At 50.1% G+C, this 27,025-nt stretch overlaps 9 protein-coding genes and 2 non-coding genes across 11 annotated transcripts; 4 read left to right on the top strand and 7 right to left on the bottom strand.

Moving 5' to 3' along the window:
* Positions 1-436: 436 nt before the first annotated feature.
* Positions 437-3,283, bottom strand: erdS (aspartyl-tRNA synthetase, cytoplasmic; the record flags this gene model as incomplete). The annotated part of the gene is made up of 1 exon (XM_043295579.1): positions 437-3,283. One exon carries the CDS (start codon positions 3,281-3,283, stop codon positions 437-439), a length of 2,847 nt encoding a protein of 948 aa, XP_043151514.1.
* A 1,336-nt stretch (positions 3,284-4,619) lies between these two features.
* Positions 4,620-5,642, top strand: Aud_010747 (alpha/beta hydrolase; the record flags this gene model as incomplete). The annotated part of the gene is made up of 1 exon (XM_043295578.1): positions 4,620-5,642. One exon carries the CDS (start codon positions 4,620-4,622, stop codon positions 5,640-5,642), a length of 1,023 nt encoding a protein of 340 aa, XP_043151513.1.
* Positions 5,643-6,701: 1,059 nt separating this feature from the next.
* Positions 6,702-8,843, bottom strand: Aud_010746 (rDNA-binding RNA polymerase I transcriptional factor; the record flags this gene model as incomplete). The annotated part of the gene is made up of 1 exon (XM_043295577.1): positions 6,702-8,843. One exon carries the CDS (start codon positions 8,841-8,843, stop codon positions 6,702-6,704), a length of 2,142 nt encoding a protein of 713 aa, XP_043151512.1.
* Positions 8,844-9,817: 974 nt separating this feature from the next.
* Positions 9,818-10,579, bottom strand: Aud_010745 (uncharacterized protein; the record flags this gene model as incomplete). The annotated part of the gene is made up of 1 exon (XM_043295576.1): positions 9,818-10,579. The coding sequence occupies one exon, from the start codon at positions 10,577-10,579 to the stop codon at positions 9,818-9,820; it is 762 nt and encodes a 253-aa protein (XP_043151511.1).
* Positions 10,580-13,960: 3,381 nt separating this feature from the next.
* On the top strand, positions 13,961-15,079 carry Aud_010744 (rRNA-binding ribosome biosynthesis protein UTP23; the record flags this gene model as incomplete). Its single annotated transcript, XM_043295575.1, has 3 exons — positions 13,961-14,048; positions 14,120-14,209; positions 14,280-15,079. 3 exons carry the CDS (start codon positions 13,961-13,963, stop codon positions 15,077-15,079), a joined length of 978 nt encoding a protein of 325 aa, XP_043151510.1.
* Positions 15,080-15,383: 304 nt separating this feature from the next.
* Positions 15,384-15,716, bottom strand: Aud_010743 (COX assembly mitochondrial protein; the record flags this gene model as incomplete). Its single annotated transcript, XM_043295574.1, has 2 exons — positions 15,384-15,628; positions 15,683-15,716. 2 exons carry the CDS (start codon positions 15,714-15,716, stop codon positions 15,384-15,386), a joined length of 279 nt encoding a protein of 92 aa, XP_043151509.1.
* Positions 15,717-16,145: 429 nt separating this feature from the next.
* Aud_010742 (rRNA-processing protein PWP1) lies at positions 16,146-17,840 on the top strand (the record flags this gene model as incomplete). Its single annotated transcript, XM_043295573.1, has 2 exons — positions 16,146-16,408; positions 16,478-17,840. 2 exons carry the CDS (start codon positions 16,146-16,148, stop codon positions 17,838-17,840), a joined length of 1,626 nt encoding a protein of 541 aa, XP_043151508.1.
* Positions 17,841-18,128: 288 nt separating this feature from the next.
* On the top strand, positions 18,129-18,217 carry Aud_010741. Its single transcript has one exon. It is a non-coding gene; the product is annotated as a tRNA-Asp (tRNA).
* Positions 18,218-19,310: 1,093 nt separating this feature from the next.
* On the bottom strand, positions 19,311-19,399 carry Aud_010740. Its single transcript has one exon. It is a non-coding gene; the product is annotated as a tRNA-Asp (tRNA).
* A 775-nt stretch (positions 19,400-20,174) lies between these two features.
* On the bottom strand, positions 20,175-21,468 carry Aud_010739 (uncharacterized protein; the record flags this gene model as incomplete). The annotated part of the gene is made up of 3 exons (XM_043295572.1): positions 20,175-20,230; positions 20,282-20,946; positions 21,020-21,468. 3 exons carry the CDS (start codon positions 21,466-21,468, stop codon positions 20,175-20,177), a joined length of 1,170 nt encoding a protein of 389 aa, XP_043151507.1.
* A 439-nt stretch (positions 21,469-21,907) lies between these two features.
* Aud_010738 (uncharacterized protein) lies at positions 21,908-25,450 on the bottom strand (the record flags this gene model as incomplete). Its single annotated transcript, XM_043295571.1, has 4 exons — positions 21,908-22,936; positions 23,020-23,223; positions 23,298-23,564; positions 24,464-25,450. The coding sequence occupies 4 exons, from the start codon at positions 25,448-25,450 to the stop codon at positions 21,908-21,910; spliced, it is 2,487 nt and encodes an 828-aa protein (XP_043151506.1).
* Between the last annotated feature and the right edge of the window lie 1,575 nt (positions 25,451-27,025).

The raw sequence follows: 27,025 nt of genomic DNA, 5'->3' as shown, positions 1-27,025 counted from the left end.
GCATTTCTTATGCTAGGCCTAGGGAAGATAATCTTGATATGGTCAGCTTTGCAGCTACTCCATTGGTACGTGAGAAGACTATGCGGCATTAAATTTCGAATTACTGGTTGGAGTTGATGACTTTGCAGTAGTAGATTGTATTATGGAACAAGTATATGACTGGGCAGAGCACAACATTTAGGAAAATGATAAATCACAGACATCAGGGGGAATAAAAGGGCATCAACAAAGATGGGTCCTGAAGCATCATGAAAATTATTAGGCACAGGAATGGTTCTAGATCATTTCAGAAATGTCACCCCTCGAACCAGAAGTCTACTGCTGGAAAAATGTCATAAATGCATCCATCGTATCCACAAATCGTGTAACAACATTCCTCGTGACTGCATTTAGGCATGAGCTTCACCAACGGGTCGGGCTTGGCACATCCGCCACTCTAGTCTTCGAAGAAGTGCAGAACAGCCCGAATGCCTCTCGAACCTAGTCCATGCGGTGGGTATGCGATGTAGAGAGGTTCATCATGAGCCCCGAGCTTGGCCCTGAATTCACTCTTGCGCACAAGATGGAACTGCTTGGCCAGAGTCTCATAGGTGTGCTGGAGCATCTTGATCTTTGCTCCGTGCAGGTTATGACCTGGCGTCAGGGTGCTAGTAGCACCGGCTCCAAAAGTGAGCGACTTGGTGCCGGACCGGGCAGCTGTTTGAATGGCATGAGTCACGATGTACTCAATGACCCCGTTGGGAGAGCCTGGAAAGTCGAAGCTATACTTGACCTGCATGCCGAAATGAGGAGACAGCATAGCCAAGGCGACAAAGGCACAGATGGTGCCAGACTTGTCGACAGCGTAGAAGTACCAGCGGTGCTCCGAATCACGCCAAGGATGGATCTCAGACAGATGCACCTGAGTGCCCTTACGGTTCGCCAGCCAATCCCGGATGCGCGCATCAATCTTCTCCCGGGCGTCGTCGGGGACCATCTCGCCGTACTTCATCTCAACGACCTTGATGCCCTCGTTCTCCGCGCGCCTGATCTTTCGTGCAATCTCGCCATCGGACGCGGCCTGGTTGCGGGACGGATCCACACGCTCCTCAGCAATGCAAGACAAGCTGCGCCATCCGAGCTTCTCGCCCAGAATAGTCTCGACTTCTGGAGAGCAAAGAAGCCAGATAGGTTTGAACTTGGTCTCACGTCGCATCCACTGCAGGAACTGCGTGATGATACGGTTGTACTGCGAGGGATCACAGAGAGGGTTACCGGGAATCACCGCATAGTTGCTACTGCTAGGGACGTATGAGACGGCGGCGCCGGTGGCCATGTCTCGCCAAATCTTGAAACGCTCGTCGCCCCATGAGGTGGACGTGGCATCTCCGTAGTTGGCGATCAGGTGCTCCAATGGCTGCAACTCGCTTTCGTCCTTCGCAAGCGGTCCGCGTCCCTCCCGTTGCCACGGTGGCTCAATGGTGGACGATTCGGGATGACGAAGCAGTAAAACAGGGGGCTTAGGCGGGAAACTCTTGGGGTCCCGATGGAAGAGCGACGCGAGACGGATGTTACCCAATTTGAGAAGAAGCATCAGCAACCGCTCCAGACCAACACCGGCTCCAGCGTGCGGAGGAGCGCCCCAGCGGAAACCCTCCATATAATCCTCCATCAAGTCAGGATTGATGCCCGAGCGGCGCATGTTTTCCTCCAGCATATGCGGGTCGTGGATACGCTGCCCGCCCGAGACAATCTCCTGGCCTCGAATGAAGATATCAAAGGAGTTGGTGACGCGAGGGTCCTCGGGATCGGGCATTGCATAGAACGGACGAGCTCCGACCGGAAACTTGTCAAGAATGTAGTAATCGGTCCCGTACTTCTCCTTGACAAGCTCACCCAACCGTATCTCGTCTCGGGTATGCAAGTCCTCGTCTTCAGGCAGTGGGTTACCATCCTCATCACGCCATCCGGAGTCGTTGAGCATCTTGATACCATCCGAGAATCGGATGATGGGTGTCTCTTCCAGCCACACAACATCCTCCGAGGGGAACTGATGCTTGACGATCTCGATCTCGCGGCGGTAGCGGCCATAGACGCCCTTCAGCATGTTCTTGATCACTGCATCCAAAACGTCTAACATCTCGTGATAATGCTCCTCGATCGCCATCTCGAGGTCGAGACCTGTGTACTCTGTCAGATGGCGGTGGGTGTTGGAGTTCTCGGCCCGAAACACAGCGCCAATCTCGTACACTCGCTCAAAGTCGGCTGCGATAGCCATCTGCTTGGCGAGCTGAGGACTCTGGGCCAAGAAAGCATCGCGACCGAAATAGTTGACTTGGAAGACACTGGCACCGGACTCGGTGGCACTGCCTTGCAGCTTGGGGGTATGGATCTCTATGAACCCTTGCTCGTCAAGGGAGGATCGGAAGATATTGCAAAGCGCAGACTGCAGCCGGAAGATGGATTGCGACGTCGGAGTGCGCAAGTCCAAGATACGGTTGTTAAGCCGTGTACGGTCCGGTAAGTGACTGCGGCGGCCCTCTACCCGGTCTTCCTCTGCGGTGCGAATTTCGGCCTCGTAGACGCTAAAGGGAACCGGTTCCTCGCGGTGGACGACCAGGTGAATCTGTTCGACATCGAGCTCGACGTCATGAATACTGCAGCCCAGCACTGGCACCTGGGGCGCTTGAACAATGCCACGCACGCGGACGATGGAACCTAGGCGTAAATGTTCAGCCCACTGAATCATCGCAATGGATTTGGCCCCAGGTTTCTCGTGAAGGACACCTTGGAAGGTAGTGAGCCGTTGACGAAAGATGAGGAAGACTAGCTTCGAGCTCATCCGGCGTATAATGTGTAGGCGGGCTGTGAAGAAGATCTCCTGGCCGACATTACTCGAAGATATATCCTCCAGACGAATCCGAGGTTCTCGCGGACGACTAGTGGACTGAAGCAATGGCAGCTCTCCGTAGCGAGCCTTCATTTCGGCGGTCTCTTCGCGAGACGCCTGTTCGATCTCTTCCTTGCGGCGCCGCTCGGAGTCATCCGATTGTTGGTCCTCACTGAGTCGACTGCGCTGTTTTCGACGCTGTTCGCGGGCTAAGCGCTTCTGCTGGTTTTTGCTCAGAGTACCCGGGCCAGAATCGTCGGAGACATCGTCAGAGGAAGAAACATAATCGCGATCGCGTAAGAAGCTACTGAAGATGCTGCGACGCGGCGAGGGGGACACATTAGATATGGATGATTTGCCCGATTCGTCATCGGCCTTGGGCTTGATTCTAGATAAAGCACGTTTGATGGACATGGTGACGGATGAGAGACCACCTAGATTGTCAATGGAGGTGTATGGTTAGGCGGGTGGCCAGAGATCATCCGAGACCAGTTATTTGGTTTATGAAATGAAAAGAATCTGAAGGATCCGAAGAAAAACCTCGTACCCAAAAAGAAAAGAGAAAAAGGAAAAGAAATAGTACGATGGGAGAGTAGGAATATAAGAGTAAGCCGTAGGACCCTTACTAAGGTTAGGCTTAGGAAGCAGTCGGAATGGAAAGGAACACGAGGTGAATGTAAATCAGCCACAGGAGTGTTTAGGTTCAGGGAGGATTAATAACTTATGTATTAGGTGCTTAGATGCATGGACATGGGGGTAGAAGCAGAAGAATATGATGACTCCCTGACGAAGGGGCGATCGACAGTCTTGATAAAATCTTAAGTGGTACTGGACAAGTATTTCAGTGAATATCCCCTGAACGTAGGGACATAAACGAAGCTTTCTCACTAAGCAATTGATACAGAGTCCAACCAAGAAACGAAGATCTCAGAACAAGAAGACCGAGAAGCCGACCAGAAAAAGGCTGGTGGTGATGTCATCGCCCGGAGTAAAGTGACGCACAGTAACTGTTAGCCTTGATGGAGGGGCACAACCAGGCACTTTGCCATCGACCCATCTAGCTGTATCCTTACGAGGTACTTTACCATAATCAAGATACTAAATTATTATCAATTTACTAAATACCTTAGATATCATGCCACTCAATTGTTAGGTATGTATCCTCTTCTAATGCAATTGAGCATAGTCTACCATACATGTAATGTACTTGCTACGAATATAGAGTACATCCGTGATAACTGCTACTAGTGCTACGAGAGGTACATCGGCATCAAAGTGCGAGATCTTCCGAGCAGTAAAGACTTCAAATAATTGACAAACTATTTTTAAGACACACTAGGAAGCAAACTAGGCATTGTTCTGATATCATCCATACCGCAAGAAATGAACCTTGTGCAAGCCCATTTTTCATTTGTCACATCCATACTAAAATAATGTATCTACTCCGTAAGGTACTTACTTTACTCTCCTCATCATCTGACACACTCTGGATTTCTTGGCTGGCGTATCTTGTCCACTCTGAACAACATACCGACTTCTTCCTTCATTCCCAACTTTCATGATCCCTCGGTTCACTCCATCCATATTCCGATTTCAACGTTTCACATTTCCCCCTTTATTATTGGATTTCGGACCCTCAGGGCACTGACTTAGGTAATCGCTCCCTTAGGGCCAAGTCCCTGCCGGACCTTTTGCTTCCCGCGTATGCATCTAGACTCGTGGCGATCATCGTTCTGCTAGATCGACGTCCATGGCTTCTCATGCCCCTCCTCCTCGATGGTGGCTCTATATGCAGGCCGTCTTTTGGCGGTTCCTGATGCGAATAGGAATGTTCTTTCACGACTTACCGGCTCCCCGTCCTCCCCGTCCAGCGTTCGTCCGATCCGTTCCTTCCGGCAACTCACAGATCCGTCTACATTTCTATTGTCCGCCTGACTACCACAAGAATCGCAGAGAGGGTCGCCGATTACCCGTAGTGGTCAACTTTCACGGAGGCGGTTTCACACTGGGATGTCCCACCGACGATTCCCGCTGGGCCCAATGCATCCTCGGGGAGGTCGGAGCAGTGGTAGTCAGCGTCGGGTACCGTCGAAGTCCAGAGCATCCATTCCCCGCTGCTGTAGATGACGGTGTGGAAGCACTCCAATATCTGGCCGCCCATGCCGTCGAACTGGGGTTGGATGTGACCCGAATTGCTCTGAGCGGCTTCTCGGCGGGCGGCAATCTAGCTGTCACTGTGCCTCTACGGCTGCGAAGCCTGATGGCCACGGAGCAGCGGGATCCCCCGCTCGATCGGGCGAATTCGACGCAGCAGCTTCTCGATACATCGGGCGATATTAGCATTGTCGCTCTCTTCTGCTGGTACCCGATCCTCGACTTTGAGGAGTCGCGTGCCTTCCGCCGTGCGGCGAGCATCATGCCGGAACAGACGCTTCCGAAGTTCCTGACGGATCTTTTCGATAACTCCTATCTGCCGAATCATGAACTCCGTCGCTCGCCCTATGCATCACCGGTCCGAGCCACAGATGAGATCCTGAGGGACGCCCTACCCCACGATATCTTTCTGTACATCTGCGAATGGGACATGCTGATGAATGAGGGCCAGCTCTTTATGCGGCGACTGAAAGATTCAGGCAAACATGTTCGGGCTATGATGATTGAAAAAGCCCGGCATGCCTGGGATAAGTCGCCGAATCCCTTCCGGGATCAAGGCAAGGTCAATGTTCTCTATAGCGATGCCTGTGCGGACATGAAAGCCATCTTTAATAGATAGACACTGCGATACAGACTCAGCATCTATATGGCCTGTGTATTCCTTCCTTTTCCTGTCCATGACCCTTCCTTTATTCTTGAAGTCACTTACTCGAGCGTTTTGTCCATCATTAGACGGAGTCATGAAAAGAGAAAATGGCTCTCCAACCTATCAGTTTTTTTTTAAGGCGTTATAGATGTAAAGTATCCTCTAGCAACAACACTAACAATTGACTATCTATGAATGACAGCATGCTACCCTTACGAACCCAGTACCTAGGCATTATCAGGAAGGTAGACGTCCTCCAAGTATGGTGCTTTTGTAGATCCCAGCATCGGCACTCCCCGCCGACCAACCACAATCTTGTTTCGCAGTACGCCAACGTCCACGTGTCTATGATAATATCGCCATTTCCCTGTATGACAGGTTCTCGTCCCAGACCGTTGAAGCTTATGTCCGGCAGTTGTGGTATCAGGTACATATCTGGATGCAGGCACACTACCTATGACATCATTATTGAGTATCTCACATACCTCTGTACCGAGGTCCACGATACGAGCCTTCTGCATTCCAAGGTCTATCTACATGTGGTCAATGCACTCACAGACTTGATCTAGACGGTAGCAATTAAATCAGGTTTATAGAGAGGTAGATACAGAGTAAATAGTAAGGTTTTTGGGAGGTAGTGGTTGCATTTTCTGAGGTTGCCATGCGGCAAACAGACGATGTCTACAAGACTACACAGGATACTTGCATTGAGCGTGTTGATTTTCGAATGTTTATTTCCATTTAGTTAAATGCCAGTACATTCACATCATAGCGCCATGTCGAGTCGAAATGCCAGCGTAGTAAACACCAAGGAACAGAATATGGCTGATATCCGAACAAGATACAAAACGACATCACACCCATACGCCACGCTAACCAGCCATGCATGATGGTAAAAATGAATAAACCACTTTTTCTGCTTTTTGGATCAAACTCCCCCAGAGACGGCTGAGATGCAAGAAATGATAGAGACGCTGTGGGGTATTGAGCATGAATAGGAAAAAATCGAACAAGCTTTTGTGTTTGAAATATTCAGTCATCTTCATCGGTGCCAGTGACATCGCTTAGGTCTCCTTCCGACTCGCTCCCGTCGAGGTCACTGTCCGAGTCGCCTTCGTCCTGGTCGTCCATCCCAGGGATCCCGCGCCAGTGGACGTAGTCATTCTCCAGCCAACGGCGGCTGCGAGGCAGCTGGTATGGATCAAAGGGGAAATAGGCGTCAAGCTGATAACCAAGATCATCGCCGGCACGAGTTTCTCGCTCGACGTGGCTGAAGCGCGGATCTGCCATGGCAGAAATGCTCCGGAACGACGAGACGCGCAGTCTTTTGTTCGTCTCAAGGATGCTGAACACGTACATGAAGTTGAGGTGCTGGGCCATACGTGCGAATTCAGATACAATCGCCGGCGAGCAGACCTTCAGGGGGTTCAGTTTGGAATGGATCGCTTGGTGGAGGACCTCCTTGACCGACGGAGGGAAGGCGATTTCTTCTGGCTCAAGTTCATCAATCTGCTCAGGGGTATCGCCCTCCATCGCTGCGGTCGTCAGGTCTCGCCAGCGGAAGCAGAAGATATACAGCAACGCCTGTGCCGTAGAGTAAAAAGGGCCGTAGCGGCGTAGATCAGGGCCTCGACAGGTGGCCTCATAGTCAAGACGGAGGTTGTTCAGATGTGTGCCTAGGAGGTCAAAGACATCTCTGACTACCTCGCCAGAGATGTGCGCACCGCGGGCAACGAAGCTGGCGAGGTAGGCTGCTGCGGACTGCCGTAGGATTCCAGGCTGCATCCTGTTGAAGATGAGCTGAACACAGGTGGCAGCAAATCGATCCACCAGAATCGGCGACGATTGAGAGAAGTGAAAGAGGAGGAATTGAGAGTGGCGGGAGCGGTAAGTCGGAAGGATAATACTCTGGAAATGGCTAAGAAGCAAATCAAGCGCATTTTCCTTGTCATCCAGAGTGCCCGTCGCGAAAGGCGGGGCGTAGTATTCAAAGAGCGAATCGATCATGCCATCCAGTTTGAGTATGTTATCCTTGATAGTCTTGACTCGCCGGGACTCCACGTCTAGGGAATCATCACTAGCGACGGATACATTGTCGTCAACTCCTCCCTCGTCATCCTCCAACATCGTGGCTTCAGGCGAGACTGCGTGGAGAACATCCTCGCCCACTTCGTCCTCGATGTCTTCCATATCTACCTGAATCTGGACATCGATCTTCACGACTTTCTCCGTGATGAGAGCTAGAATGTCCGCTTGGAGCTCGGGAGCGTAACTGATGACCTTTAGAAGATTCCGCGTGTACGCAATGTTGGCCTTTGCGGAATCGGTATCGAAGGGAAACTGCATAGACAAGATCGGGGATAGCGTCCCACTACCAGACGGAATCAACTGCATCACATGACGTAGAGCCATGTGAATTCTGCTATAGATCTCTGCAGCTTGGACAGGGGCGTATCCAGGTAGCTTGCCCGTCCCCTTTGGGAGCTCCCCAAAATTGTTGGCCAGCATCTTCAAGACCGCCCCGAGATAGCTTCCCTGGGCCGCCGCAAGGTTACCTAAAAATCGAATGTACAACTTGATATACGACTCATCCCGCCCGAGCCATTCACTGTGCAGAACTGCATTGACTAAGCCGTTGCAATTGCGGTCCAGCGACGCAACATTCGACAAAAGACCCATGAGATGATGCTTCAATGTAGTGTGTGTCGGTAGATCTTCCGAAGGCAAGCCGTCTTCGTCCAGACGCCGAGGATCTGCTGAGAAAATCTCCTTGATGCGATCGTAGGATTCGCTGTCCGTTCCAGAGACATGCCGCTGGATAGCTCTGCGCACTTCTTCACGAACCACGGCCGCGCTCTTCTCTGTACTCACGGCCATTTCCTTCTCTTGACCATTCCAGGACGCCTCTCGCATTTCCACTTCCTTATCAAATTGAACCCGAACCCGCTTCCTGGGACTGGGCGTGCCATCGCTGCCGTCGGAAGCAACAGAGGACGAGGGTGACAGTGAAAGATCCATGTCGGCCAATCTGTGTTTAGCCCCGGCAGCTGCCGCGCTGTTCGTCTTGGAATTTTTCAAAATGGGCACTGGCGAGGGGTTGGCCAGCATTTTGGGAGGGTTGACTGATTTGATCGCCCCGGTAGGGTTGCGCGCAGCGGTGGCGAAGGAGACCATGACAGTCTCGATTCTATCGGGAAGAAGGTTGGGGAGAGGTTGGTCGACGCGAATCCCAGCGTCGTGTCATTTGTTGCTCTCGCCTCCAAAGACAAGAGGGGAAAATATCTTAGTGGGAATCTCTTGACTCCTGAGAACTATTCAGGTTGGCGATGCTGATGGAAAAACCAGAGCACACGACACGGCCAGTGCGTGTTGAAACCGTGATCCACTCTGGAGTGCTACTGAAATTAATAATGGGCGCGCTGGGGGAAAGCTGACGTTGAAGGCAGCTTCATCTGTCTGCCTGATAAATAGCAATCTGAAACGATGTAGTAAGACTGCTATATGCGGACAGGCAATGAAGATTGAGAACCGCCCTGAAAAACGAAGACGAGAATGGTTGAAACCAGCGGAGAATTGTACACTGGAAATTTTTCGTTCTGTGGGGCGTGTGGAGTCAGGTCCTCTGACCCGTGACCCGCGCGTGACCAACGCGTGACCCAAGCTTCTTTGTCGCGAAACCCTACGCCTCTCTTGCTTAGGTAACAGGTCGTTATCTGTTTTTGATAACATTCAACCAGTTACACCTGTATACAGATCGATGACAGGTTATAATGATTTCTGAAACGACAGAATGATATCATGGGCATGGTAGTAAGAATGAATTGCATCAGAACTACATTGTTCATCACATGTCCGTTTAGTGGCAGATCCACAACCTATGCGGAAACAAATGACTGCAGTGAGGTCGATATATTTACATACAACGCGAGAAGATGGAAACCACCTCATGGTATATAGCGGGCAAAACAAGAAAGGGTTGAAACAGGCAATCAGAAACACATGGCACACGTAACGAGTGAATAAGGTAAGTCGTGACACAAGTCGGAATTGACAAGGGAAGGAAATTCCAGTTCTCCTTCTCAGGTTCGAATTACGGGAGTCGAGGACATCACAAATGATGGCGCAGATCGAAGCGAAATCCGAGAACCTCAAAGCCAAGACCCAGTGGCGACTGGCCCGAGATGATCGTCGAAGATGCTCCCATAGAGTTCCTCTATCTCAACAAGATAATCGTTCGCTGTAAATTTCCTCAGTCCCTTGTTGAGCAAGACCATCTCCTCCTCGTCGAGCACGCGAGTAGCGCTGCTGTTGAACTCCTCTGCCACTTCATTGACCTGCTCCAACTCCTTCCCGAACGGATGGGGCTCGGGTTTGAAGAAATCTTGAGTCGTTCGGATGGAGGGGCTGCTGCGCATGGAGTTCAGTGGTGGCGGAGACAAGCGTGACAAGGAACGCTGGCGAGCCAACTCTTGGTGAGACCGTTTCGTATGCGATAGAGCGCGTTTGGGAACCAAGGGTGCATCTGTCGACGAGGTGGTCGAGGTTGACGACCGAGGATGGCTAGTCACTGTTGCAGATCGCTTCGGAAAATATGACGACAATTGGTTCGGCTCAACCGGTGAATCGTCTGGAGTTGTGACGGGAGAGCCAAAACTTCGCTGAGAGAAAGACAGCTCGGAGTCGTCGGGAGACTGCAGTGATGAGGAAGATGACGAAGAGACAGCCGAGTGGAGATCGGGCGCATTGTAGGCCAACATGTTCGTTGTGGAGATTAATTCGACCGGTCCAGAGATCTTTCCCCGTTTGATGGTCCCCGCGGTGAACTTGACCTGACCTTCGCGATAGGGCATTGGCGCAGAGACCTCGGGACGCTTGTGGCGCTTGGTAAAGGCTCGAGTTAGGGTCGACATTGTGATTTGCAGTTGGATGGAAATCGCGTCAGGTGTTGTAATCAAATTGGCGACGGATTCTTGGCGCAACGATGTGTATAGATCGGCTGTAGAGGTTTCGTTCCCGTAATTGAATATCCTTGTCGTTCGTACACAATAAAATCTTCTTAGATCTAGGACTTCTAAACGCTATATTTGCGCACGTCAAATTGGCTTCGAAAGAATGCGTGGCTGATGCTGACGATCGCCGGTGGGGTGTCAAAGAAGGAATGGAAGTCGATCGACGGAATGTCCGCTATCAGATATGAGTGGTAGAAGCTTGTCACTTTAAGCTTCTACTGTATGCTCTTCAAGAGAGACGAGAATGAATTCAGAGACCGGATATCCTCGTATCTGTTTGCACAGCAAAAGATAATGGGATGGTTGGATCTCTAGTCTCCAGAGCCAGACGGTTTTTAAGTGACTCAAGGGGGGTCACAAGAATGCTGCAGCCAGACTGTACAGTGTACAGTGAAAATCAGAGGCGGACAACCAGGACGCGCCACTGAGAGATTTGAAAAAGGAAGGGAAATTCCAGAGATACCGAGATCTAGGGAAGAAGAAAAAAGTCCATCAATGGATATAAAAAAGAAGTCAATAATATAACATGAATAATATGAAGAAGGATAGTCCCCCAGGGAGGAGTGGTCAGAAGGGAGAGAAGAGGGAGGGAATGGAGGAGGAGAAGGAGAAAAGGGAAATCAGCAGAGGCGAGTGAACAAAGTATGGGATAGAATGGTTCTGGGCTGTTCGGTCGGAGGATCCAGTCCAGTGACGACTCCAGCCAGTGTACGGAGGACCCTAAAAAGACTCCCTTCAGGCCCTCTGGCTGTTGGCCTCAGGATTGGCTGTCCAGATTTTCAGCCTGTACCTTACGGTGGATCTTCAAAGTTTCCAGAGCCCGCAGCACAAACCGTGGAGGCAAGTACTTTACCTTAGCCAACAGACACTGCGCCAACTGTCAGAGTTTCCAGCGTTACCCTTTGGGCTCTACGCAGTTTGTTTGATGAAATTCTCTTGACAGCTGGCTGGGTTCACTGGATAGCTAAGAATAGGGATAGGAAGGAAATATTTGCCTTGCGTTTTGCCCAGTGCGATATTTTTGTTCTCCTGGTTCTTCCTATGGCGAGATCAGCACGAACAGCGGTTCTCTCAGTGTCTGGTACCATGGAACCTGGGCTTCCAGATGCTCAGGATCATTCAATTATATTATTCTAATTCTTCATCTTCTGAGGTATCTATCTCTTCTTCAAGTGAAGGTGAATCGATTATTTCTCCGGTGCTCCGACGGATTGGCGCTGCGAGTCAGTCTCTGGTTCCTCGAATTGTTGGCGGTTTCGACGCGCTAAATCGCACTATACAATTCGATGTGTCCGAGATACCAGAGGATTGATCGTTTTGTCTGCTACACTTGTTACGCAGTCACATTTCCACTATTATCTTACGTGGAGGAGGATTTGAATTCATGGTCACAAAAGATCAGTCTCTCATCTGCAGGAAAGTGGTACTTTGAATTCAACTCTAAGATGACACGGTAGTTAGGCTTTGCACTAGTAACATTTTCCTATTTCCCCTCAGGAGACGCCAAATGCCTAATGCTGTCTCCATTATCCGTTGCTACTTAGATTATATGTTCCTTGCATGGTTGCTGTCCTTCTATGAACAATGCAGCGGCTGGTAACATCGTATGGTCGAATCATGAATACTACAGTGCCTTAGTCTGCTAGCCTAGTCGAAAGGTCAAGCAACGGTGTTGGCCTGGCGCCAGGAACCACCACACGACAGCCTGTAAGAAGGGCCATGTGCCGCCCCTCGACCGCTGACCAGTCAAGATGAAACAATCCTGCCGGGTGACTTGTCTCATGCTGAGCACTCTGTTCTCGACTGTGACGCATGACAACTGACTGAAGGCATTCTGCAGCTCTTCGAGGCTATCGTTTCTTTCACAGTCTTAAGCTTCCCTAGTTTGACCCTTGCTGAATGGGCTGCACAGATTTCAAAGTCATCTGAGGGAATCACTCATCCAAGACCCTTATCTCAGTGACCAGGCGGATTTAAACGATGGGTCAATCGGATATGGTGGGTCTGCCCCGCTGTGGGAAAAACTTAGCAGAGCGCCCCTTGGCTCGAGGCTTGCTGTCCTCAGTCAGTGCGCTGTAGATAGCACCTGCATGAACATGGCTACTGTTTTCGTGGACCAGACTCAATTTCAAGTCAAATCTCTTATGTAGACTGGGGTTGCCTAGAGCATTCTGGACAACAAAAGAGTGACTGAAGTAAGAAGTGGATGAGGAAGAAGAATGATGGACTTGTCCCTTGCATGTGATACATGCAATCTTTGATTGCTGAGGCCGGTACTTGTTCTCCCACAAACATGTGGCTGGCAGACCAACTGGCACAGTACCTAGACAGTCCTGTGCTGAGATCATTCAGCGTCGCCAGCTTTGGGTGGAAACCCATTCAGAACTCCTTCGGCGATGAGCTGTAGTCTATAATCCTAGTCATGCTTCATCATTTGGGGATGCTCACACACGCCATCACCAATGCCCCATTGTTCAAAGAGGACAACGCTTCTTGAGTTCAACCAAAGGTGTTCACTTCCATTTACTAAGACTCAATAAAGTAGTCAGAGGGAGGGTTCCAATGTATGTACAGGTATCTCTCGCCGCATAGGCTGATGGTTCGCTTCCCTTACAGATAAAGGCATGGACATCGTTCGCTAAATGTAACCCTTCGGCCCTTCTCATTCACACAAACGGTCTGATACAGAAAAGAAATCAAGTGGTCAAGAATTCGGGGGAAACGCTTTTTCCATTGGCTGTTCCTACATAGTCCTCATAAGCTTGACAACAGAACTTCTTGCATCAGATGAAATCTGATCAATCTGGACACCGCCGCCCGTCCAGTCTGCACATTCTAAATTATCCCATTGTTTAAGAAGCTATATCCTTGAGTCCGAGAGGTCAATGAAAAGTAATATAACGAACTCTGTAGCCTGTCAACTTTGTGGTTGACCAGAGAGTCAAACAGCTCCAATCCATACGAAGGTTCAATAGGTGGCTAGTTGGTCACAAATATATCATATATCATAAAGAAGCAAGCAGATTGGCGGTAATTAGGATGCAGAGAATCTCTGAGTAGACTTCCAGACAATTGCTGTCTTCACGCCAGTCGGTGCCTCATCTGCCTATCGTTATCGCCGAGCATTGACCACATCTAAAGCAGTCACGTCTTCCGCCCGGCAGAAAAAAAAAGAGACCGTCCAAAAAGATTCGATCAGGTAGGACGTAGTCAGAGCTCGCAAAATCACCATCATATCACCGCTCTTTCCCGTGTTTAGAGGCTTATCAACACTCATTCAAAATGAGGGCCAAACGCTCTAAGAAATATCGCAAGCTCATGCATCAGTATGAGATGGCATTTGGCTTCCGCGAACCATATCAAGTCTTGGGTATTACACCTTCGCAAAGACGTATCGCTGCATTTAAATGGTCTTCAATACTAACACTTGAACCTGTCCAGTTGACTCGAATTTCCTTCGCGCTGTCCATTCATTCAAGATGGAACTGATTCCTGCACTTGAACGTACACTTCAAGGAAAAGTCAAACCATGTATGTCTTCGAATCCAGAGTCTGACCACGAGCGGACAACGGACCGACGGGCTAACATACCGATTAATAGTATTGACGAAATGCTCCCTGGCGGCCATCATGGCATCTCAACCTATCAACCCAAAAACCAACAATCCCTACCGCCCAATGCACCTTCCTCCACCCACGATCCTCCCATTGCGGCACTGCTCGCACAACGAAGACTCAACACCTATTGACGAAGTGGAATGCTTGCTTTCATTACTGTCACCTTCCAAGGAAGCCAAGCGGAATAAAGAGCACTATACTCTCGCGACTGCAGACCCTCCTGCCCCCGACAAGGCCGACTCTGGAGACGGGAAGAAGAGAAAGCGAGGTGATGACCAGGCTCGGGATGCGCTGCGACGGGCTCAAAAGTTGCGTATTGGGGCCCGGTCTATCCCCGGTGTACCGATTGTTTATGTGAAACGGTCCGTCATGATTCTCGAACCAATGAGCACGCCGTCCGAAGAAGTACGAGACGGGGTCGAAAACAGCAAGTTCCGGGCGGGGTTGAATGATGAAGCAGTGTTAGGCAAGAGAAAGCGGACCGAGGACGGTGAGGAAAAGAAGAAGAAGCGAGTGTCGAAGAAGGCCAAAGGGCCTAATCCCTTGAGTGTGAAGAAACCCAAGAAGAAAACAGCAGAAACGGCTAGTGGACCGAAACAAGAGAAGCGGAAAGAACAGGATTCAGGCGATGCGCTGGACAGGACAAACGATGAAGGCGAATCAAGCGCACCCAAACCGAAGAGAAGACGGCGCCACCATAAGAGTTCCAGGGGGGATGGAAATGATGACCACGCCGGTGAGCCCTCTAACGGGGCGGAGGCTGGAACGGCTCCAAACGAATAATTGTCCCTTATTCAGCGTAAGCCAGATCTATATTCATTGGTAAGGCGTTTGGTTGGCTAGAGCACTAAAAAAGTACCGTCTTCAAGCTATGTATATTCTGAATTTAGACAATGTGATATCCGTCAGTCTCATTGACATGTAGACATGACTCGTCCAGGCTATATATACAGGTAAACTCAAAAGATGAGAAGAGAGAATAAGACCATAAACGCCGCCTAGCACCAAACCAAGACAACAACTCCACATGCAAAACAACCCCCATCCACCTTCTCAATCGTCAACCTCCAACCCGTCGGCAAAGCCATTATTGCTGTTTCGACTCCCCATTGAGCGAATTACCCTGCTCTAGAGCCCTTTCCTCAGCCCAGATCTTCTCGATCCGCTTCCGGCTATCCCGAGCCTGGTCCCGATTCTTCTTTGCGCGCTGATACCGCTCCGCAGCGAGGCACTTATTGACATCGCGCTTAATATCGTTGCAATTGCCCAGGGCTTTGTGAAGGAATCCGCGGGCGTGACATTCGTCGAGAGCGGTCATGATCTCTTCGCAGTCTGTTGGTACCTCGTTAGTTTACTGTCATTTTTCAGGATGACGGGTTAACGTACTCGCATTGTAGGGGGTATGTAGGTGGGAATGCATTTTGTGTATGAATCTGTAGATTGAGTAGAACCGCGATTGATTGTGACGGTCGAAGTACTTAATCCAACAAACAGTTTTGGACCTATCTTCGAATGGTAAGATAGTCTCGGCCTTTGAGAAATCTCCGAAGGCCATGCCGAGCGGTGAGAGCCGGAGAGGGGATTCTGCCGGGCGGGGAGGATAGTCGACCACAAAAAAAGTAAAAGCGAGAGAAAAAGTCTGGTAATGCATCTATCGTTGGCTTGAAAGCGACATAGCCTTTTGGGGTAAGGTTTTTTTTAATTATCAATTTGAAGTTGCGGTCTACTGGTCGACTGCTGCGAAGCTTGTGTCTGGACGTGCGTCTGGACTTATACTTGAGTGGCTCACCAGCCATTGCGTATACCAAACATCACGGAAAATAAAATTTACTGAGGGAAACACGTTACGATGTCTTCTATGATCACTACGACCGCTTGGGTGCGGCGGGGAGTCGCTGCCCAGTTCCCCACCAAATATGAGATTGACGAGGAGGAGATGAACCGGATATCCAAGCTCGCTCGGATGCAACTTGAAGACGCCCAGGGCGATCTGGACGCTGCCAGGGAAGGAAAGGACCAGGACGGTGAGACGATGGAGGATCAGAAGGAGGAGACTCAAGACGCAATGGAGGACGATCCCGAGGAGAAGAAGGGCAAGACAAGTTTCAATAAGTAGGTGCTAATCTTGAGTGCCACGATTTTAATATCGGCAGGACTAACTCTAAATCTCGCTCTGTTTAGCGATGATGATTTGAAAGAATACGACCTTGATCACTACGACAGCGATGAGGTCGACGAGGATGGAGAGAAGATTACCATGTTCGGAAACGTCAAGTCGCTGGCTTACCACCAGCCCAACGAGGAAGATCCATACCTTGTGATGCCGGAAGAAGAAGAGGACGAGGAGAGAGAGGAGCTGCAGATCCTTCCCACCGACAACTTGCTTCTGGCAGGTAGGGTCGAGGATGAGGTGGCCCACCTTGAAGTCTACGTCTACGAGGATCAGGAGGCGAACCTTTACGTGCACCACGACATTATGCTCCCCGCCATCCCTCTTTGCGTTGAATGGCTGGATTTCCCTGTTGGCGCAAACACCGGCGACCGGACTACCGGCAATTTCGTGGCTGTAGGAACCATGGAGCCCGACATTGAGGTCTGGGATCTGGACATTGTCGATTGCATGTACCCAAACGCCATCCTGGGTCAGGGCGGTGCGGAGCTCGAGGCAGACATGAAGAGGGCCAAGAAGTCCAAGAAGAAGACCAAGGCGAACGATGAGTTCCACGTCGACTCCATCCTTGCCTTGGCCGCAAACCGCCAACACCGCAATCTGCTCGCATCTGCCTCCGCTGATCGTACCGTAAAACTCTGGGACCTCAACACTACCAAGTGCGCCAAATCTTACACACATCATACGGACAAGGTGTGCTCGCTGGACTGGCACCCTAAGGAAGCCACCGTTCTACTCACCGGTAGTTACGATCGTACCGTGGTGGCGGCAGACATGAGAGCTCCCGACGCGAAAGCACGGTGGGGAGTAGATGCCGACGTCGAGAATGTGCGCTGGGATATTCACGACCCGAACTTTTTCTATGTCACCACAGATGCCGGTATGGTCTACCGCTACGACGTTCGAAACATCCCTGCAACGCCAAAGGAATCGAAACCGGTCTGGACCCTGCAGGCGCACGACACCTCGGTGTCATCCTTTGACATAAACCCGGCCATTCCTGGCTTCCTCGTCACTGGGTCAACCGACAAGCAAGTCAAGCTGTGGAACGTCGAGAACGACAGACCTAGCATGGTCGTCTCGCGTAAGATGGACGTTGGTAAGGTTTTTTCGACCACCTTCGCTCCAGACAACGAGGTCGGCTTCCGGCTCGCGGTGGCTGGTAGCAAGGGAACGGTTCAGATCTGGGACACCTCAACCAACGGGGCCGTTCGTAGGGCTTTCGTGTCGCGCATGCCCGCCCTCGAGGGTGAGGTCAAGGAACGCACGATCGGATTGCAAGCTGACGATAATGAATCGGATGATGATGCCGCAGGGGAGGAGATCGGTGCTCAGCAGGGCGGGGATGGCTGGGAATCGATGGACGAGGACTAGATGGCATGCTGGAAATGGGAAATGCTATTTTGGAAGACAAAAGTTATACTATGGGTACTCGAGCATGGAATGATTTGCTTTTCTTATGTTGATACAGCCCGACACCTTTGTTTTTAACATATTCAAGATACCCGGTCGAACCCATTGACCGATTGATTGTGACTCTGAAGCAAGCTACAGTTCCGCAATACTTTCATAAGACTGGCTGGGATGTAGGGCACTCATCTTTGAGATTTTAATAAGACCCTTTCTTATGATGTCAAAAATTGGGAATTCTAACATCTCATATCCTCGATGGTCTAACGGTCATGATTTCCGCTTGTCACTCCATTAGAGAACGAGCGCGGGAGACCAGGGTTCGACTCCCTGTCGGGGAGATATTTTTTCTCATATCTGTTACTTCATTGGACCCTTCAGCGGATCTGTATTCCAATGTTGCCGTTTCCTTTTTTCATGGCGCTGGGTAATATGGATGTAACTGAGCAACATGCTGGTCGCTGGCTGCCCTTGACGGTCAACTGTCGTACTCGGCCAAGTTACATGTATGGGTCGAAATATGTGGCTCGGCCACTTATGTATAAGTAGCCGTAATCTGAAAGTGTCCCGAGAAATATGTAGAATATCTTGTCCTAGCCATGGAGCACTTGAGGTAGTCGAGACTCAAGGCATCCGATGGCAGCATTTCATAGTAGAGTCTCGGATAGAACAGCGCAGACCCTCCCCGTGAAGTATGAGATCGTAATTCCCCCTGAGCAAGCGGGGCAGTTCGAACCAAGATCTTATAGGGCTCATCTCACTCTCGTGGATCAGATGAATGGAAAGTGATTGTGATGTGAGAGAGCATATCCCTGGAAAATAACAGCGATGGAAAGGGCCCTGCCCCTGGTCAACACCTGCATTGCGCTCATATGCTACCATGAGACTGAGTTGAATGTCTTGTGCTGTAGAGGCTCAAGTAACAGAAGCTATATTGCATGGGGCCTTGAGAACCGCTGATAGGATCTGCCCACTGCACAGCACAGTTATCAAAATCCTAGGCATGAGCCCAGAGCGTGTTTTGCTATTGACGGAAGATCGCTCAACAACGGGTGATGAGGCCAGGACAGTGCCAGACAAGGAACTTTACTTCTTACAGTGCTGGATTCGGGGAAGCGTTCGCACCAGAACCCACTTAAACTTTTATAGATGTCTGGGTAATGAGGCAGTTCACATTCTCGAATAAGAAGGTTGCTCATCGAAGATCTGAAATATATATCGGGAACGGTAAGACTGGCTGTGGCCGGACCCTAAAGCCATCCAGAGCTCGCCATGATATGTATTAGAGTGACATACTAAACGGATCACGGCCAGATCGGTCTAAGGCATAGCTTCTCGAGCGAACTTGGTCTGACATTGAGTCAAAGAGAATTGGATTTAAAAAAGCCTGCGCATGATATTAGCAGACGGCACAGAAGGAAAAATAAAAAGATTCTCCCCGACAGGGAGTCGAACCCTGGTCTCCCGCGCTCGTTCTCTAATGGAGTGACAAGCGGAAATCATGACCGTTAGACCATCGAGGATATTTATATGAGCGGATTTCCGAAAATGGGTTCTATGAACTAATTCCCCCAATTTACCAAGAGGACGTATTGCGTCCGTCCGGCTTGAGTTAAACCAGCAAGAAGCGTATATTTTGACACCTATGGTTGAGCATTTCCGAGCCGGAGACTCGTTGAAATGAGGTGCTCAGATATCAACAGAGTATTGTATCATGGCTCGATGGGTCGTTCAGCCCAGTGTGTCAACAACATTCAAGCATACTATTATTAACAATTGTAATGATGTGTTCAAAAATGATACAGGCAAGAAAGAGACAGACACAGAGATTTGAGGCTAAAATATGATACAGCTAAACAGTAACTTATGCACAGTGCAATTTCGTCAAACGCGAAGGCAATGGACTGCTGAGGTATCACAAATCTATCATTCATTTCATTAAGGGTATCAAAGCTCAAAGCACTGCGATAGCATCTGGGGGCATTAGAGCGAAAATATCCGAGACCTCGTAGCGTGAGAAAGTATGGCCGGTTGGAGCCCCGTTAGTCGACCTCAACGCGTATCCAATTGTCGGGAGTGGATAAAAATGGGCGTTTGAACGATTTCCGGGTATCGAACATCAATAATTGTGATGGAGGTGGAACCAAGTTGGCCTCGCACTCGCGCGCAGGATGTGGCCTGTTGATGAGGGTCCTCCTATGGGACTGACCTCCTTGGAGAGGCTCAAAGTCACAATCGTGACAGCAAGGCGGGTTGGGCCCGGTAGTGAATGTTGAACGGATCTCTGAAATGGTTGTCTCAACGCCCTCTCTTCTTACAGGCACCGACGACAACACTAATGTCATCCATCTTCCCTAGATTATTGTCAATAACATGCAATGTGACAGCAGGCTAACGAAACCTACCCCCTTCGATGGCCAAACCCTCCTCGATAGCCTTCTCCATATATGGGCTCTCTGCAAATGGATCCTGAGCGATAGCCAGCGCAGCTTTGAGCAGCTCTCTGGCTACGAACACCATACGTTCATCTGCCAGGTGGGCTGGGGGCGCCCAGTGGAGATCCTTCTCTTCAAAATGTCCTTCGTCCCACTTTTTGAGGCTGTCGAGCGTGATCGTCAAGACCTCATGTTCCCAAAGATTATCGAGAACTCCATCAGACACGGCCAGCACGAGATCATCTTCCTCAAGCAGAACCTCAGAAAGCACTGCATCCTTCCGCGGAGTATCCATACTATTTGTACCTAGTTGCATAGGACAGTCGAACCAGTGCCACTGCTCGGTAGTTCGAAACAGGACCTTTTCCTCGCTCGGACGTATAACAAGCACTTTGCAATCTCCCAAGTTGGTCACGTAGAGTAAGGGCTTTGCATTTCCTGCATTGTCACCAGTGAAGTGTAAAAGCGCCGTCACCGTCGTTGTGGTGCCCAGCCATTCATTCGGTGAGGTCGTCGCGCGAATCGTCTCCTCGTAGGCTCGTTGTAGGTACTCGACCGGATCTAGTTTTGAGGTTTTGTCGACTTCGCGTTCGGCCTCCAGGGCCCAGAAGTGAAGCAATAGCCGAGACCAAAGCCTGGTTATTTGAGGACGGTGTCAGCGATGAAATCTCAAGTGGCACAGAAAGGAGGCTGATGTCGTGAACTCACGCAGCATGACCCCGTTCTTTCGTAGCCCACGCCCCCACGCCATCGTTCACCCCGATGAAATTGTCTGCAACGAGCACTGCATCGTCGCCATTGTTAAGCCCGCGGACCAGTTCACCCCGGACGGATAATCTCTTATCCTGACTCTGGTAGTGGGTGGTCAACGGGTCGGAGAAGGACGACGACGGCGGAGACAGGAACGGCGGGGGGAATGGGCGCGACGGCCGTTTGGCGCACAGAGCGTAGCCTGTCTGGAAGCAGAACGGAGACTTTGAATGTGGATAACGATCGGGAACCGGGGTAGTGATGCCGTAGGAAGGCCAGACGGCGGCTCGATACTGCCGCACAGGCGTGCTGGGTCGGATTAGCCTCGAGCTTCTTGTACGCGCTGCGGTCCACTGTGGGCTGCGTATCATCAATAATATCGTGGTAACTATATCCTGAGTCACCATGCCCGCGTGAATTAAGATGTGCACTCTCTCAGCGCACTGAGATTGCCTCGCGGTTGGGGGAAGTTGCTTCCTTCGCTCTTTTTTGTCGCTGGTCCTAAACTCCGGTGAGATTAGAGTTGGTAAGCCGGATGGAGATTGCTGGCTCACTATGGCTTGAGCGCAGCCAAACACCCATTAGAGACAATGATTAAGCAATATGTAGCAGAGCTTGCTCCGAGAGCCAGTCATCGCCGAGTTTGATTGCATGGATTTCATATTTGACCAATACGATAGATACATAACCCATCGCCTCCGATTTGCCCCTTGAAGCCCCCAGTCATCCGTCCTTGCAAGTGGTGTTCATCGCATCAAGGGTAAATTGAATGAAAACAAAAAAAAAAAGAGAAACAGAAAGAACGACCTGCCAGCTCAACCGGTGTTGCCATGTTAATCAGGACTTTCAGACGAGTCGACTGCCCGTGGCAGCGGTCTGGCGCTGCTTGCCCACCACTTCTTCGAAGAGCTGCATGGCGCGGTGCAGCTCCGCGACGAGCTCATAGTGGGCAACTTCGCGGCTGACCATTGCCAATCCTTCAAAGAAGGCTCTGGCCAAACTGCCGCATCTGGGGCCGAAGTCCTGCTCGCCCGCAGCCTCATGGCGCTTGGCCAGCACGATGCGCAGGATGCGCTCAGAGCAGGGGCAGGGCAGCAGGACATCCATTGTGCAGTCAGTCGCGCAACTGCAAGATGAACGGCAGATGCACTTCTTCTCTTTGACGAAATCAAGAAGGCGACGTCTGCCGTCATCGCGTCTGATGTCTCCGACGCTGCTGCCCTCGAGCTTCGCCAGGGTCGCCTGACGGTTATCAAGGACGTTCTCGCGCTGCCAAATTTCTAGCTGAATTGAGTCGCGGTTGACGAACGGGAGTTCAGTCGCTGGAAAGTCATCGGTAGCCGTCACCTTTGGCATGATAGTCAGGTACTTCTCCGACATCACGGTGATAGTTTCGACGCCCGGCATCCGATACAGGTAAACGAGGCCTCTCCACTTCAGAACGAAAGGATGAGTTTCGTCGGAGACAATCTTCAAGATGGAGGTACGATAACCGATAAGATCGTGCGCAGAGAAGCCAGTGATGGCAAGCTTGTCGGTAGCATGGCAAATGATCGAGTCCTGGTGCTGCTTAACAAGGTCGTAATCAAGACCACTGCAAACTTCCGGGGCGTCCAGGACGTCCTTGAATGTTATGAATATGTCGCGGAGATGACTAGTTTCGGGAAGGGTGAACGTTTCTTTAATGAGCATGCGCCGCAGGTTAAGGTCGTAGTGACCACAGAGCTCAACGTTGGCAATCTCCATAACCAGTCTCGCATACAGAGAATAATAAAGCATTTCGGTGCCCCCGATGAGTTCAGCAAGAGAGTCTGTATTCACAACAGCTTCTGCGTCCTTGAGGCGAGCCAGAATACCTCCAGGAGCGTCGTCTAACTGCGGGGAGGGAAAGCCACTCATCAGTTTTCTGTGCTGGTCTACAAAGTTCACTGGAAGATCTTAGGGCTTATCCTGCTTACCTCCACGCCATACGTCCTGAGTGCCCAAGCAAGGATTTTGGCAATGGTGTAAACCTTCGAGAAGACGCTGATGACACTGCCAAATTTCTCTGCAGCCGCCCTGCCGTAAGGATTATCGAGAAGCTGTTCACGGGCAGCGAAAGAGTGCCATTCAGACGAGCCGATGGTATAAGGAAGAGTCGGAGTTTCGATGGGTGACATCTGCTGACTTTCTGTTAGTTTCTTTCCCCCTAGCGCTGTTTGGCAAACTGCCTGCTAAGGATGTCGAGTCCACTTACAGCTGAAGCGTAAGAAGCTTCGGTACTATCAGAACCACGCATGTAAGAAACTTCGGCCCTGTTTGAAGTACTCATGTATGTAACTTCGGCACTGCCTGAAGCACGCATCGCGCGAGGCTCGAATCTTCCCTTTTTCTCTTCGAGCATCTCTTGAGAGTACTTGTAGAAGCCGTCCTTGTGCTCGCCGATTTCGAAATCATCATCCGAAGCAGGTTGTTTACCCTTCGACTCAGATGAGCGTCTGCGGAATACCTTCTGCAAGGCAGTCTGCCAGGAGTGAGAGCTAGAGCTTGATCTACGCATGGTTGGTAGAGATCACTGCGTTGTTTATGAATTGCGGGTCTGCAGTCAAGCCGCGTGGTTGAGCACTGAGAAAGTGCGGCTGGGTATGTGGTGAGAACTGGACAGGGAAGTTGAGTGCTTTTGGGTGTTTGTGTTGAGCGACGTGCTTTGCTTCTGGTCAGTGAATGTTGTCCCTGAGGAGCTGGTACATAAATGCCACTTCACTGTGAAAGACATGGTTGAGCGTCTATAACTATCGTCAGAGACGGTCGTAAAAAGCTTTCTTACATTAGATCACCCTTAAGAAGCGACATATCAAGCTACTGAGCATAAATAGTCATGATATTGCTTCAGAGCGAAGCAGAGGAATCGACATGCGAGAACATTGTTGACCACTAAGTCTTGCATAGCTTCTTTTGATAAGAGAACTTATGGGACATATACCTAACATTAATCTAATTATTCTTCTGGTAGTGATAAGGAGACCATAAGGCTACAAGAACAGACAGGGTCGACTTCAACTGTTCATGGCTGCCATATAGGATAGAATAGACATGACCATACTGTGATTCATGAGGTGAGAAAGATGAACAATGCACAGAAGAGCATCATGGTCTATTAACAACAGAGGACAATTTCATACATGAGCTATGAAAGAAGAGGATCAACTTCCATAGCTGAATTCTGTGTAACAAAGGCATATGGCAGAATGACTTCTGCTATCTTCCAGATGGCTTTGTTAGCCCTGTCGACGTACTCGGACGATATACATGCACACTCCCTGAAAGAAAGAGACTGGAGGGAAGAATTATCAGCTTGTGGCCGGAGTTGCGAGAAGAAGAGCCAACTACTGGAAAGGGCGTGGCGTCGAGAGAGGAACTTACTTGCAAGTTTGACAGATTTCTGACCCATTCAAAGCCCTCATCACAGGAGCTGTCTGGAAACTGCTTACCTTTTTGCTCATCTATTGGATGGCTTAGTAAACGGTGGCAATTCTCCAGCCAGAGAACTTCGAGCTTCGCACCAGGTGCCAGTCTCTGCCCTTCTATCGCTGCATCGTCTTTATCCTTTTGAACGCCTCCAAGCCAATCCAAAAACTCGGGCTGGGCACCACGGCACGTCCTCAGCTTCAAGACTCTCAGCCTAGGATTCTTCCCCACAAGCATCGCCAACTGCCAGGGCGTGATGCCTGATCGTTCCAATATCAGAGTCTCAAGTCCGGTAATCCCGATGTCCTTGGGGTTCCCTATGCCTGCGAGTAAGTTCCAAGCAGTGCTACCCGGCGCAGGATAATACCAAGCGGTTGGTCTCATCGGCCCGTCGCGGATATGTGGATGCTCAAAACGCAGTGCCAGATAGCGCAGCGCGTGTCTACATCTGGTGCCGAGCGCTTTTGCTCCATCGAGATCAAGATCGTAGGCCATGAACTCAAGCTTGACCAACGAAGGCCCGTATCGATTCATAAGTCGCGCGAGAACTTTGTTCTGTGCTTGTATCGTCTGCTCCTGAGCGTCTTGTGGCCTTATGTCCCGCTTTCTTTGCAGCTTGCATTTAGCATGTGGCTTTCCGTCCAATCCTTGCTTTGCATAGGCGCCTGGTTGGATCACGGAAATTGTATAGTCACTCCTGGAACCATCGCTCTCATGAGACGAAGAAAGTTGATCGGGTGTAGCCCACCCTGCCTGAAGTAGAGAGATCATGGAATGGACTCGCTTTTCGAAGACTCCGACTCGAAGACGTCTCAGGCAAAGGGCGTGAGACTTGAAATTCGTGCGAGATGTTTCTCCGAAGGCGAGGAGAGACTCAAAAGGTAGGTACGCCAGGATGGAGAGAAGTACCTCTAATGGTAGGAAGCTGATCTTGTCCGACATATTGAACCAGAGTATTCTCGACGCCGTCAACGAACACTGCTTGCAATTCCTGAAGTCGTCACCGTCCTACGTTTAACCCGGTTTCGTTGTTTGTTTCTTCAGCAGAAGCAATATAGAGGCCACAGCTGAAGCACAGAATGATTGCTCCAAGGAACGTTGATTAGGCGTAAAGATGAGGAGCATCTATTGCCTATGTAAACAGTGTGATGTTCAGCATACGGTGGTTAAACAACCTAGGGATTTCAAGATCAACATGGTGTAGAAAAAAGAGATGATGCCTCAATCAAAAAGAAACCAAACATAAATGCCTTCGACTTCATGTAGACACTTACCTAGAGGAGCCTGATCGTAGTGCTAGACGCAGTATAGTGGAACAGATGCGAGTGAAGGCCTTGGTAAATACCCTGCGTTTCTATCTTTGGCGTATTATCAATGGCACAGATGATGATAGCCGGTGAGGTATTTTCACTGAGCCGAGTGAGTAAGATTTGGGAATTTGTTCAATTTCGTAAATGACCAAAAGTTGAACCTCCAAGCTGTATCGATGTGCGCTCCTCCTGTTTCTTGCAACTAGCGGAACTTTCCAACTTTCTCAATCACCCCTTTCCTTTCTCTGGAGTAATATGGTTCTCCTGCCTTGTTCTTTTCCATCAATATTCAGTCCTGATGATATATTCTCCGAGGAATCCTCGACTTTGAGGCTGTCCAGGAATGTGCCAAATAAGACAAAGAATGATGACAGTCTGTATAAGGCAACAACAGAACAATGTGCCTTAGGCGAGGCAACCAAGACAATGAAAGTTGGCATCAATCTCGATAGACGCTTCGAGTCTCAATTTGGAAGTCTCTCTCACTTATTTATGGGATTATGTGGCAGCTGGCAGCACACCATGTTCGCTCGTCAACTGGTTACGTGTTCCTCCACATGGGAAGGGACGTATAGCTGCAGAAAGAGGGAGAACAGAGAAGACAATGACAACGATGCTCCTGTATGAGCTTCTGGCACAGCACTACACACGCTGTTTGGACTTAGGATAATCGTGTGGGTGCTTATTGACCCCTTGCGACAAGTTGTCGAAGAGAATGCAAGAGCAAAGGATGACCGTCAACTTCGCCGAATAGGATTGAGTGTAAGCACCTGAATCCTGTGTTCCATTTTTATTCTGGATGTTTTCTTTTTACTAAAATATGTCCCCGAGACATGGTTCTATATTTTTGATTCTGCCACGAAGTCTAAAGCCCAAGTAGGGCAGGCCATTTGCTGCGCAGAAACCGCACAGCGATCCGAACTCCTTCAGTCCTGACACGCTAACTGGAATTGTAGTTAGAGTTATTAGAAAGGCGACAAAGATCACACAAGTCACTAGTATTGGTTGTGGCTTGTGACAGATATCTGAATCATGCATCAGCGTTTTTGTGTTCCTCCGTCAGTCGCCGACACAGATCTGATCATCTGCTCAACGGACATACCAATGATACCAAGGGACCAGATTCAACTGCATGCCCGGTGCGACTCTGACCCAGGCTGTCGGTTCCATATACCCAATCGAAACACTAGCATCCTGCGGCTTGGTC

This window comes from Aspergillus udagawae (genome assembly GCF_001078395.1).
Source record: "Aspergillus udagawae IFM 46973 DNA, scaffold_9, whole genome shotgun sequence".
NCBI classification, from domain to species: domain Eukaryota; kingdom Fungi; phylum Ascomycota; class Eurotiomycetes; order Eurotiales; family Aspergillaceae; genus Aspergillus; species Aspergillus udagawae.
This window is presented reverse-complemented; position numbering and strand designations above follow the sequence as displayed.